Source organism: Ruditapes philippinarum, unplaced genomic scaffold, assembly GCF_026571515.1.
Source record: "Ruditapes philippinarum isolate M1 unplaced genomic scaffold, ASM2657151v2 ctg326_1_1_1_1, whole genome shotgun sequence".
Lineage (NCBI taxonomy): Eukaryota > Metazoa > Mollusca > Bivalvia > Venerida > Veneridae > Ruditapes > Ruditapes philippinarum.
The window spans coordinates 104756-119544 of NW_026864526.1; the positions used below are offsets into that span (position 1 = coordinate 104756).

A 14789-nucleotide genomic window follows, 5' to 3' on the forward strand; every position below is an offset into this window, starting at 1 on the left:
AAGTTGGTTATTTATTTTGTGTGTATGTTTGGCGGGTGTTAAACTTGTTATTTTTTTGAATCATGTAATTAGAGGATAGGAGGGTTACAAGTTAACAACTTGTTATTTTGGTTTAGGAAGGGTATCTTCAAAATTCTTTAAAATTTAATGATACATTCTTTGTTAGCCATTTCAGCAGCTTTTGAACTTTGCATTTGGTATCAACACTTTTAGTGCAAACATTTAAATAATCATTTAGTTAAGTGTAAATAGTGTATTGTATGGAAGAAACAGTATTGTAAATACAAGATATTTTTTATATTCACACTTTGATTATTTTAACATACACGTTGCATTGTTTCAACCTCATTTTGTCAGTTAATAGCAATCATCTTCACATTTATCATCTTGAAATAGTTCAGACCTACTATAAATACTGGAAGACCATTAATATTGTTCTTACCTGCTTCATCCATCATGAATAGAGCATATCATTCACATGAAATTACCCCGTACTTGTTACGAATAGGTATTTGATTTTTGTTCATACTTTATTTTTAAACAATGGTAAGTAAACTTGCCGTATATGAGTTGTTTGTTAATATGCTGTAAAACTGAGAAAAGTTTTTTCTGAAAAATGAATAATAATTCAGTGTAAACATCTTCTCTTGAAAATTAATGCAGTGACTAATTATAGCTACGAACACATTCAAAAGTGCATTTAACTCATTTTCTAGTTAGGTGAATCCGTTGATACTCGTCGCATTTGATTATTTTTATACATTTAGTTAAATATAAATATAGAGTTCGTCAAAAAACGTATTTGTTACAATTGCCATATACCAAACTTTGTTGTTGTTTTATATAGAACTTTTTATGCAGTTTTATATAGAAATTTAGAACTTTCTTTCATATCAATTTAAGATTTATTTTTGTAATTTCATAAAACTGGCAGCAAATTTTTGTTAGCAATTTATACTCACTAGCTGATTTTGTAATCAAGTTTATTAAAAAATTAAACACATTCGTTTGAAATCAAAAGAAAACTACATTCTTTCATGCTTTTTTATTCAATTCTGTCGTTTTAGTACATGTACTTACGTGTCCTCAATGTTTGTCAATGACAATTATGATTTCAGTGTCTCTTTTTATGTTCTACCATCATTGTCCTCGTCTTTTGCCTAACTTGATGCCTCTTCATTGGTGTTGACAATAACGAAAGCTGTATTTCATGAATATTTCCTCACTTTTTGAAGTTATTTTGATTTTCTGTTAAATGACTCGTCCCATCTATTTCTACACAATTTCCAGATAATTATATTTTTCTTTCAAAACTTCGGAAATTTTAAATGCGTCTAATACACTTTTCTACTCTAAAATTGTATACTTTTTAATTTCCTGAAGAAAACATTCCTCACTTGGTATTTAAAAATTAAAGTTTGCTTTAGTTCTTCTTTGATTTTTCCCTTTTGATATGCAGTTTAATATAACGTTATTGCCACTGAAGTAATCTAGCATTAAGTTAATTTAATGGTGCAATATGTCTATTACAATCTATAAAATAATTACTTATATACGACAATGCAAGTCTTGACAGCTGAAATGAAATATTTGATCAGTTCATTACATGCATTACAAAAAGCTGCCTTAGCAAATTTACCAAACAGAACAAAGAACTTCTAAATATATTTAAAGTTTAATATTATTAACGACAACAAATTTTCATTTACGATTGTCATCTGATTCGCCTTATATTTGCTTCAGCTGTCATTTCCAAAATCCACGAATCACTTCCAAAAGCACAAAAACATTAGTAAACGTTAAATTAAACCCTTTTTAAAAAAGGAGCATGCTATTTTGTTTCAGAACATTTATTTTTGTGTGTTCAATAATAGAGACATTCTATATGATCATTATTTTGACAATCATTATTTTGACAACTGACCATAAAATTATGAAAAAACATTTTTGTACCGTTTCTAAGTGCAAAATATCATTAAAACCTATATTAAAAACAGCATGATATTTTGTTAGGGTATATTTTATTCTATTTGTGTATTTACGTTTATGCAAGTCTTTTGTCAATGTATTCTCAAGTATAACATCGGCAGTTAACCTAGAAATTCCTGAATTTAAGCAGTTGTTTTTTGTACTTCACTGTGCAGTAGCAGTTTTTAATGTTTTGTAAAAACCAACATGAAATAACGTTTTGTTAAGAGCATTATGAACCTTAAACTTCAAACAAAAGACCTTTTCGAGAAAGGATACGATTCACAGGCTAAGTATGATCTCATTTATTATTTAAAATATAACTATCCATACACTGAAAACAATTTTCATATAACAAAATGAAGAGGTAGACGACATTTCAGGTAACATGACACAAATAATACAGCTGATGGCATTTGGCAACTTAAAAAAACTCATGCCTGAGTCGATAAACATAATTACAGTGTTTGTAAAAATGTAATGATTTAATATGGTTTATTCTGTTCATGGACAATACTCGTAGCTATCCAGGACATGACGTTCTGATATTATGGTTGCATGTGCTATGGCTCAAAACCAACGTGAAATATTTATGCTTCATAATAAAGTAATTTATAAGCTTCCTACAATCTTGAAAAAAAACTCATTATACTGCATGATTGTTTAATGATAAAAGAAAATTGTATAAGTAATCTGCGCTATAACAAACATCTTCAAACAAACATCATGCAAAAATGTACTTTTTGTCAAACTGTATTAGTTATGAATAAAACAATTCCGCAATTAAGGCTTTTTAAGTATCCTTTAAGAACATATTAGTGTGTTCAATTAAAATTAATTGCTAATATCGAAATATGTGTTGATTTATTTACTATTTTTTTCATATACTTCATATTAAGTGTTTTCAATTTATTTCTTAATTAATGTTTTGAATAAGAACAAAAGATAATTAACGTAAGACAATTACGGGTATGAAAAGACTTACTTTTTTGCAAAAAACTTAGAATTTCAAAACGTATTAGAGTTACAATGTTCCTATATCTAAATATTAATATAGGACAGTATAATTAAAACAGCATGTATCTACAAATGTTATGTTTCAGAACTGAGATAAAATGACCTATGTGTCAATTAAGGCGATTGGAAAGCTCTTAAATGTTGCCTCGTCCTTCATTTCAATGTTGTTATATTTTTAGTTCTTGTTGATCATCTATTACAATGCTTTTAGCGTTGAATATTAAATACATCGTTTGCTTTTGGCGTAAATGATGTTGCGGCTTTGATTATATTGAACAAACTCAATCAACCGAGTCTATTTTTCGGTTTTGATTGACTCCTTTTCCAAATCTGTGTAAGGTTTCACCACTTAAATGTAGCATTTGAAAATACTACAAGAATGCATATGACAACAGACATGTTAAACTAGTATTGCCAGGTATTTAAGTTAGCTCCCCCCCCCATTTTGCATTTACTTTTCTAATCTATTATATCGATATGTTATTTTGCAGGAAAGACGATGGGAAAGAGGAACAGTAAGCTAAAAGCAGACGACATAGAAGACCTAAAGAATTCAACATACTGTAAGCAGCAGCTTTTGTCTTAAATGTTTTAAAATCTATATACACTCGTGGTTTTGTGTTTGTTCAAACCATGTGACTTACGTGTTTCAATCTTGTAGAACAATCAAGCTAATCATTCATTTAAGATTTGAATGTTGTAGCTTGCTTATTTTTCATTTTATTTTTATTCATTTTATAATGTTTTTTTTTTTTTTGTTATTTTGCCAAATGTAAAAAAAAATTGCAAAGAAAAAACAATTTTTACTAAAAACCAGAGAACTGTTGAAAAATTTGACATCAATATTCAAAACATACGCACACAATGTAATTTTCCTTGTACTTTGCGTGCACTTTGTTACTGTATCACGGCGTGTAAGCATGACACGCTATGATAAATTGTAGCTGACACGAACATGATACTCAGAATAATATTGTCTCACCCTGCTAACCTTGCAATTGGAAAGTTATCTATTTCTGTCTCGGTGCAATCTATAATTTCATCTTTTGTATGCAGTCATTTTTGGAAACTGCGCTGAAAGAATGCAATTAGCTAGTCTAGATTTATTTTAGAGCTGACTCATTTACAGACATGTGAATTCTTATCTAAAACTTCTATTTAAAGTAAACTTAATTTCATATTTTTTATTGGATATGTAGTACGCTCGTTGTTTAAAAACTAACTAAATGCATTTGTCATGCTAGGAGCTACTTTTAAAAACACGTCCACATCTCAAAATTCATAAAAAATGTAACAGTAACAATCATAAAATATTAATCCATTACTGCATGAGCATTTTTATGAAAAATGGCTGTTTTGATTGAAATGTCTCCCGTTACAGTTTCAGCTATAAAACTATAAAACCGCTTCAATACTAATCAAACTTGGCACAAATGTTGACTGGACCATTGCCTTTGTAACATGTTTAGTCTTAATTTTTTTTGTTACCATGGCAACGAGGGGACTTCTCAAAATTGCCAAAAAATCACTATTTTGCGTTGATTTTTTCCATAAAAATTGATTGCAACTGCATTACTACAACTTCTCAATGGATTCAGATAGAATCAAAGGCTTTTCAGCGTTGGTTACACGTTACCTTATGATCGACCTGGGGCCATTTTTAGCCTCTCACAAGTCCAAAATGTTCTTAGCGATGAGGGGGACTGCCCTCCTCCTTCAAACCCTCCAAACAGAAGGGGGCACATCCCCCTTCTGGCAACCCCCTGACGTACCTTTTTGATGGGGGTGCCGCCGAAAAAGTGATCATTTTTTATCAACATTTCTCAAACGAAAACATGAGCCAAACAGAACATTTTTTTCACTATTTGAGGCCTAAAAGAGGGGGGGGTCGAAAGTGCGTTATTTCGCGTATATATGTGGTAAAGGTTTAAATAAAACTCTAATATTACTTAATATTTAAAACGAAAATACTTTATGACCATATCGAAAGTACTCAATGCCCTTTAGGAGACAGATGTAATACAAAGAGGGAAGAGAACTGTCCAACTCAGGACAGTAACGGACTTGAAGTCAAATCATAACATCATTTGGCAGCAAAGTAATGCATAACAATTATTTTTTTAAATTTTATAGACTATTATTTAAGTGAACAAAAGTACAATTTTGAGAAAGAAAAGTTTTAAAAATATACTCGTAAGCGTATAATTTTGTATAAGAATACAGTGTTTGAAGAATGATGTAAGCCATTGGTTCGTAGCCAAGTCTATCTGAACATTAGGAGCATAGAATGATAACATATATTTGATAGTCATACAACACCAAAAAATTAAACAATTCGCACCCATATTCAAAATAACACACACACTGTAATTTTCCTTGCACTTTGTCTGCACTTTGTTACTTTTTCCCGGTGCGTAAGCATGACACGCCGTGATAAATTGTAACTGACACGAACATGATACTCAGAATGAATATGGTCTCACCCTGCTAACCTTGCAATAGGAAAGTTATCTATTTCTGTCTCGGTGCCATCTATAATTTCATCTTTTGTATGCAGCCATTTTTGAAAACTGGGCTGAAAGAATGCAATTAGCTAGACGTCTAGATCTGTTTTAAGAGCTGACTCATTTCTTTCACAGATATCTGATTTTTTTATCTAAAACTTCTATTTATAGTGAACTTAATCTCATAATTCTTATTGGATATTCAGTATGCTCGTTGTTTAAAAACTAATTAAATGAATTTGTCATGCTACGGGCTACTTATTAAAAAAGCACGATCCACATCTCAAATTTCATAAAAATCTTACAGTAACAACAGATTAATTTTTACGTAAAACTCTAAGATGACTAAATATTAAAACAGAAAAGACCTAATGACCTTATCGAAAGTACTAAATGTCCCTAAGGAACACAGGACAGCAAGGAAATCACATTAAAGTGCCGATAGAGCAAGAAAGTAAACAAACGTTAGGACAATTCAGTCCACATTCTAAATTCCATTTAGTTTTTCAGATGTTATAAAAAGAGGAAAGCGAACTGTCCAATTGAAAAACGGTTGAGCACTAAGCATTCGGTATCCCTTCACACAGAAGGTTCAAAACCTCCTTTTAAAAGACGATTGATGATTCTAGAAGGACAAAACACTCCCTTCTATTATTTTGCGCCAATTTGACGTGATGTCGTTTATATGAACACATGAGTGTATAAACATGTATTTCGTACTTAAAATCCAATATTTTCAAGAAAGATGAATACCACATGCTGCGCATTTTGATAACATGTTTAGGCAGATGTAATATTTTAATCTTTGAAAACCATTCATATGCTAGTTCATTATGTTAGATTCTACTACATTAATTTACATGACGTTTTCTATAAACAGTGACATTTGTGTCTATGGGGTCAGACAAATATTTGTTTTGTGTTTTATTTAAATTTCTATGAATTGTATATAATTACATTAATTGCAAGTCACTATAATAAAAAGATTTTCTTCTTCAGACGTCATATTCTTTATAAATTATCATTGATCTACTATATGTCTATCAACCTGTCTTTCTATTACTATTCTTGTCTGTGTAATAACGTGAATTTTGCCAGTGAAAGGTATAAATACAAATAATAAGTACCCGTAAGTACAAATAGAAACGAATGTGAAAAACTAAGTTTCAGATCAACTTCAGGATAGTTTTGTGTTCAATATTTATTGCTTTAATTTAAAGTTTCATCAAAATAATAACAGACTTGACGCCAAATCTTATCATTATTTGTAGGCAAATTGATGCATAACGTAATAAAACAAATAATTAAAGTGTACAAAAGTATGGCACGCTTACAATATTGAAGAAAAACATCCTAAAAATATATGAATAATTTTGTATAAGAATACATTTTTTGAAGAATGAAAAATGATGTATGTCATTGGTTCGTAGACACGTATATCTGAACATTAAGAGCATAGAACGATAACATATATTTAATAGTCATGCAACACTACTTTCAAAAGAATGGAACAATTAGCACAAATATCTTGTTTTATATATCAAGCATTTCAATCTTAAACAATTTTGGCAACGTTAATGACAACGACAAAAAATAGCATCAAGTAACTTGCATTGTTTAAGATTTGAGATTACAAGCTGTCTTAGTAAATTGAGAATAGTTATAGATGAAATAGATTCCTCTAAATAAATATATTCACTCGAGAGGTTCAGCTCAAGAGCCAAAAGCAATTATGGGGTATTTCATTTCTCCTTTTCCGAACTGGCTGTAACATGAGTAATGTTATCGGCTGCTAATAAAGAAAAGATTTATAGACATGGTGAAATTACAGTTTCCAGAGAAATGGTGATAAGTGAACAATCTTTCGGGGATTTACTTGTAATTGATCAACGACTTTTGTCTGGGAATCAGACATTAACAGTACATACTTTTTTAAATAAAAGCAAATAATTGGTTTTAAACGTTAGTGCATTATCTTTTACGAAACAGTTCTAAGTATATCACGCACTCTAGCGTTTGTTATCTCAGCGCTTTGGGGCATTTCTAATCAGCTGATTTTTCAAGCCATCGAAATACCTTGATAAGTAAAATGTATGGTTTACTTTTGGAGTTTCCATTAAAATAATTTATGAACAGTTATTTAATGTGCGAAAACAGATAATTATGTAAGATTTATTTCCACAATAGTATTAAATCAACGGTACAGAATATGTAAATGAAGAACAATAAAGAAAAAGACAGATATACAGACAGACAGATAACATTCGAACCATTTCTATGCTCTAAACAAATTAAAAAACGAAAACCCTCCGTCGATTTTTTAACTTCAAATACTAAATGAAGGTAAATTTTTGTCAAACGCAGAACATATGTATGTATTTACATATGGTTCAAATTACGTCCGTCTAATGTAAACGCTGTTTAACATGCAGCAAACACAGGCAGCTTAATTATTGAACAAATTTTGTTTTTTGTATTACACCTCCTAGCTCCCAGCAGAAAATCTCATTAACAGGTTTGTGGAAAAAAGAGTGAACGAAATAGTTCACATTCGTAGCATTATGAGAAAACCTTACATCCCAAATGATGTAAAATATTTTTGTTGTTACAAATGCATCTAGATCTTTGTTCGAGGTTAGCCTTTATCGTGTCTGTTCTACTTTTTTCTCCTACTGTTTACTTTTTTGATGACTCCATTATTTTCAAGTTTTTGATATGTCTTATATTTCTCCATGATATGCCAATATGCTGATGTTTGTTTTTATTTTATTGTCACTGTAGTTGTTAATATATGTAATTTCCTAAAATCTTATACTCTTATCTTTCAAACTATTCAGTTCTAATAGTTCTATTTTCTTTGAAGATGCAAGTGACCTGCTACAAATGATACAATACCGCTTTTATTGTTATGTCATTGTTATGTTTATTGATCTTACCATAACGATAGCCATATAAACAGAAATGTGGGTGTTTCAAAATGTCAAAATGCATGTATTTTCGTATCTTTTTTTTAAGGTTCTTTGATTTATCTCATCAATTTTAGACATCATTTTAGTGCTTATCTATTGATGTTGTTCAAATTTGAACCAATTTTTAGATGAAATCAATAATAGAAATCATTGTTATCGTAAAGTTTCTTGCAGGATTCGTCTTAACACCATATGATTAATTTCCTGCTTTCAAAGGAAATGTCAAATGTTAATCGATAGATAACCTGAACATTCATTAATTAAAGTTGGCTATTAAAATTATCTTTACATTTCGAAGATAAAAAGACACATTGACTTAGAGCTTGTGAAATTACTGACGTCGATTTCTTTACTTGGAATTGCTATTCAAAAGTTTTTATGTTAATTGCCTCCTACACATTTGTTTTAGTAAAACAAAGATGTATGTGCCGATCCTGGTTTTGATTACAAGAAATGAGGAAAATTAATTTTGTCTGAACTGGAGAACCCCCTGTAATATAAAAAAAATGCTTAATTATTTGATTTTCATTACCTGATGTGCGGAAAATTACTTATAGGAATAATCTGGTTTTGATAAATAATAATAATAAAGGTCACGATAATCATTCTAATGTGTATACTGTTAAATATTTAATATACCAAAGTAATGTTGATTTTACTGCCTTTAGTTAAACGTTGCAAAAATGAAAAATCTTTTTAAGTGGGAATACAATGTTGTCTCCTTTTGATTCGCTAAATTAAATCATCTATGTATTACATTTGATGTATTTAATTTTCCATTACAAAGATGTACTTTGTAACATCATTAATTTTCCTATTTTGTGTTTCATTTATTCAAAACTTTATTTTGTTTTTACAGTTACGGAAGAAGAAATACACCAATGGTAAGACAGTCTTATTGCAATTATCGATTGATTTGAATCTAAAAACATAAAAATAGAAATGATAAGAGCACAAGGCCCATGTTGTATGATTAAGCTGTTTGTTTATAGGTTTTGCTAGAATGCATACTTCGTTGTAAAGTAGGTAAGACAGAATCTATAAAGAACGCTCAAGACGACAAAATTGAAAATGTTGCATATTAATGGAAAGCTATGCAATTGTTACTCAACAATATGTTTCTTTATTTGATTTTAATCAACTTTTATCATAAATAAATATTATTATTATACATAATGATATCGAGTAGTGATGTGACATGCACAAAAATATTTGATAAAGATATGTGTATATACTAGTAAATATTGAGCAAATATATTGGATTGTTATAAGTATTTTCTATCAATTATTAGGTATAAAGGTTTTATGAAAGACTGTCCAGACGGTAAACTTACGCTAGAGGTGAGGACTTTCAATGTCAAATTAATATCCATTACATGCACGTTTACAAACACATTGTGAATTATTCCTCTGATCTTTCAGACAACATAAACAGACAAAAAAAAAACAATTTCACTTATTGGTACTTTAATGTTATTTTTTGTTTATTTTTATCATTATTCCTATGTCAAAAATTATTCTAATGTCATATTAAAATTGGTTTTTATATGTTTAATGCATTGTCGTATCCATTTTTTTATTTACAACTTTTAATTTCAGGGCTTTACTAAAATATACAAACAGTTCTTTCCATTTGGTGACCCAAGTAGATTTGCAACATTTGTGTTCAACGTCTTTGACAAAAACCATGCAAGTATATTGAATATAAAAATAACTAAAAATGAAGTTAATGTAAAATATAATACATTTCAGAAAATCAGTCAGCTTTTGTCAAAATGGTTGATGAATTCTGATCATATAATTATATGTATTTAGATATTGTAAATTTTTTATTTGAAATGTGATTTTAAAAGGTTTATAAGAAAATATGAATTAACTTCGAGTTGTAGAAACCTGTAATGTTGATGAAAATTGAAACATACATGTTTGGTTTTTCCAGGATGGTTATATTGAATTCCATGAATTTCTCCAAGCTTTGTCTGTGACTTCAAGGGGAAACGTAGAGGAAAAACTTCAATGTAACTATATATTATAAAACTCATGAAAGTATTTCTGATGATTTCAGTATGTGTTGTTTTATTTTTTCGTTGATCACCTATAAGTACATCATCACAGATGAAAAAAAATTCTTTGTTCACTTATACTATCAATAATATATAATTACATGTAAAATGCTTGGTCTGAACTGAGCTTTATTTGTTTGCTATTATAGAACTATTATATTGCTATTTTAGGGGCATTCCGGTTGTATGATTTAGACAGCGATGGGTTTATTACTAAAGATGAACTCCGAGACATTGTAGAATCTATCTACAAAATGGTGGCAAGTAGATTTGAAATGGGAAAAGTAGCATTCCTTCGCATACAAGATTAAAAACATTAAGCTTTACTCTTTAAATACTATATATTCTAACACAATTATTCACGCATTCTCCCTTCTATAGAGATTCTTTATAGTGCATGTTTTGAGTCATTTATAATGGAATCATATCGAAATGACTTTGAAAATAGCCAGATAGTATTTTATTACAATGAACTTTTATTTCCGAATAATATTCTTGTAACTTTTATGTGTCCATTGTATTATTTCATATCAAAGATTTGATAAAGCATTATGGGAATTCTAAGATAAATTAGCATTTATATTAACATTATAACAATTTGGTATAAATTACTAGTCAAGACGTCCCTGTGTTATATAATTCTATATGATTCTGCAGGGAAATGCAGTGAAACTTCCGGAGGAAGAAAACACACCAGATAAGAGAGTGAACCGAATATTTGACGTTATGGATAAGGTCAGATCAAATAAAAGAAACACTTAATTCTTCCATAGTATAGTAGCAGTCTATATAATTTTGTACAAGTAGTGAAATACTTATTCAGGTTAAACGTTATAAATAAGCATTAAAAAAGTATTGTAGTACATTTTCATATAAAAATGTGTAACAGGAAAGCATGAACAAAATCCTGACAACATATTTTTGTTTTATCTTTCAGAATCATGACGATAAGTTAACATTTGATGAATTCCTTGAAGGGTCAAAAAAAGACCCAACAATTATACAAGCTTTAACAATTTACGATGGCTCACATGTAACAACGTGAGAAGAACACACTCAAACATCAAACAAAACATTACTTTTGAACAAAAACAAAACGAAACTGCTAGAAACGTGTCTGTGTTGTTTTCTTTGCAATGAGGAGGAATTAAATTTGAATTTTGACCTTTGCTTGGCACACTAAACGACTGGGTCCATTTCGGCTTTCACGAATGTATGTAAACATGTATGTAAACAGCTTTCAGGCAAGGAGATGTTAAAGTTGAGCATTTTGTTCATCGTGTATATATAAACTGTGAAATCATTGCTCAGTGTTTTTTATTGGATACTTTTTATCTAATTGCACTGTTTATCTCGAAATGTTGATTTCCTTGAAATTCGCTATTATTTTTAATGTTTTAAGATAATATTTACTGGTGAACTTTAAGTTATTTCTATAAAAGATAGCAAAAGCCGTGTTTTGTTGAATATATATTTTAGTTGTTTTGAATAACAACTGTAGCATTTGTATGGCGATAAAAATAAATGTAATGACTATTTATTTTAATGCTGTCAGGAAAGCCAAGTTATTTTTTTTTAATCTATATCACTTTTTGTTTTTTAAATTTAACACGCTACAAAATACAAATAATGTTTGTATTGTGAGTATGCAATTTATGCACTTTAATATGATATTCAAGGAGGAAAATATTGTCAATATGTCATAACAGCTTTCGGCCGAATTAGTTTCTTCATTGAGTCTATTTAAGTTCATTCCTCCTTTACTTTTTACTAGCTTTATGGTTTGTTTATAATTTGAATACGCATTTTTTAGTTGGACAATGTGCATAGAAATGATGCAGATAATACTTGTAAATAATATTTAAGTTATCTCTTGCAAATCAACGTACCACTTTTGTTTTGGCAATTCTTAATATATGTAATTTTAACATGCCGTTACTCAACAATTCAACATAGTTTATTGATTTGAATTAACCCAATAAACTTGTGTAAATGAATTGAAATTTGAAAACTCTACAAAATATTCAATAACTCTGTTTCATATTTTAAGATATGACCTAGTTCAATAAATCAGTTGATCTTCACAATTAATCATAATTATTCATTTAATTCAATAAAAGCTCTCATTTCCAATTTAATCTATAGTTCGCCAAAAATCGTTTATAAAACATTTTTTTCAATAAATCTTGAACTAACTTGAAATCATTGCAAAACCAAAATTTGTTTTGAAAACTTTTATTTTTGTGATTTTCGAAAACCAAAAAACCAAATGCAAGTATTAAAATTATGATATAAAGAACAATGCATATACTTTACTAGCATAAGTCTGCTTATTCATTAAAGATGTAAGTAAATAGAAGTAATTTTAAAAAAACAACAACATGTTTAATTATTTTTTTTAATGTTTTATGTGACAATAAAAATGCTTCAAGTTCATACATTTTTAAAAGTGATTTCTAAATAAGCATTGTTCAAGTTTATTTAATGCATAATGTGTGCAAACAAAGTAAGCAAATTACTATAAGATGTATTTGTAAGTCATTTGTTATGAAAGGCAGTTTTGTTGCTGACTTTTGTGTTATTTTATATTCTTATTATAGCCTGCTTTATTTGCATTATAGCGAATCTTTAAGGGTCTGAATTGTTTAAGAAATTGCCTTAAATTGCAACATCGTCTGTTATGGTTTATATAATCTAATGTTACACTACTTCACGACAAAGAACGACAATTTTTAAACATCAAGAAGAGGATTTTCGTCCATCAAGACTGATGGACAACGTTTTTATCTGTTTTATTTAAATAATTGATATCAAACTAGGCAAATTGTTATTTACTTGAATTTTTTATATTCAATAGAATAAAAGTAGGATGATTGTTTATACATTATGAAACTTTATGATTTATCAATTTCTTGATATTGCATAGATTTTACTTACACATCACACTATAAGTAATATTTTATGAGTCAGATTTCTTTCTTATGCACTGCAAGACATTTCTTTACACGAAACAGTACGCAATTCAAACACACGATTAACTTTTATTGAAAATAAAATATAATATACCTTTGTTCTGTAGTTATTGTTTATTTGTCATTGTTCATAAAGTTGACTATCATGCAGTAGGTGTTAATTAAGATCAATTATAATCATATATCTCGAAGAATAAAACATAATTTAAATATTGCAGGAAATACAAGTTAACATACTTGAAATAATTCGTTTGTTTTTCTAAAAGTATATAATGTTGCATGAATAATAGTCGGCCACATGCTGAGAAATGTGTAATTATGGGTAAGTTATCCAGGGAGACTAGTTAACATGTAGATTGACCAATGAATATGTTAAAATCTGTTAAAACTTTAAATTGGGAAGTGACGCCAAGAATATAGTGTACATGAGAATAAATTTGCTCAAGTGTTTCCATAATGTGTTATTCTCAATTGCGATCGAAAATATTATATATGCTTGTATTTTGCTAACTGTATTGGTACCAACTTTCGAAAATGATATTGAATAAAGAAACAGTGTGTCACCTTTAAGTATATTGAGTTATGAAGTGTATGAAGTTATACAATTCACTTGTTTTTTTTAAAAAAAAGTTTTTCTTTTGTATTGAATTGGGGGGTAACATAATTGGGAAAAATTTAACTTATTTGATTGGGAAAGTATTTTGGGAAAACTAAAAATGCGAGGGGGAAAAAAAAATTTTTTTAAAGAATGCTAACTTGGGAAAACCCTTTCCTATTACAAATCAACGTTTAAAAAACCTTACATTTTTCTTTTTTAAAAGTTTTTTCATTTAATTTAATAAGATATACAATTTTTTTTTCCCCTTTTATTCCCTAATATTTTTGATGGATACATAAAATTAAAATAAACCCTTTTAAAATTTTTGTTTGATGTTGGCCTGTATTCCCTTAAGGGGACCCTTTCCCCCTTTTAACAATTTTTGGAAAAAAATTTTTTTAAAATTACCGTATTATAAGTAGTTCACCAGAACAACATATTGCAATGCAATCAAAATACATTTCTGTGTCAAATATTTTTAGATATTAAGCAAGTGGTTGTACGCATCATTTCATTTTAGTTGCATATACATTTGTCAAGGCTTTTTAATAGAACAATCTCATGTACAGTCTCAATCAAACCAAGTCAACAATTTTCATGTAATTTTGCTGTTTTTAATGCTTCCGAGGGATCACTTTTTTTCCAAATATTTATAAGCCACAATACAAAAAGGAGAATTTTTTCTTGATGCGTGCCCT

At 29.0% G+C, this 14789-nt stretch overlaps 1 protein-coding gene across 5 annotated transcripts in view; it reads left to right on the forward strand.

The window, feature by feature from the left end:
• LOC132725929 (neuronal calcium sensor 1-like) overlaps positions 1–13591 on the forward strand; it is a 48523-nt gene extending 34932 nt beyond the window's left edge. For all 5 annotated transcript variants that reach the window (XM_060711144.1, XM_060711141.1, XM_060711143.1 and 2 more), the window contains exons 2-9: positions 3477–3548; positions 9318–9342; positions 9751–9799; positions 10058–10147; positions 10398–10476; positions 10693–10781; positions 11179–11256; positions 11459–13591. In XM_060711144.1, coding sequence (XP_060567127.1) covers positions 3485–3548; positions 9318–9342; positions 9751–9799; positions 10058–10147; positions 10398–10476; positions 10693–10781; positions 11179–11256; positions 11459–11566 — 582 coding nt within the window. In that variant the 5' untranslated portion in view covers positions 3477–3484 and the 3' untranslated portion in view covers positions 11567–13591. The remainder of the gene's footprint in view (positions 1–3476; positions 3549–9317; positions 9343–9750; positions 9800–10057; positions 10148–10397; positions 10477–10692; positions 10782–11178; positions 11257–11458) is intronic.
• Positions 13592–14789: the final 1198 nt, after the last annotated feature.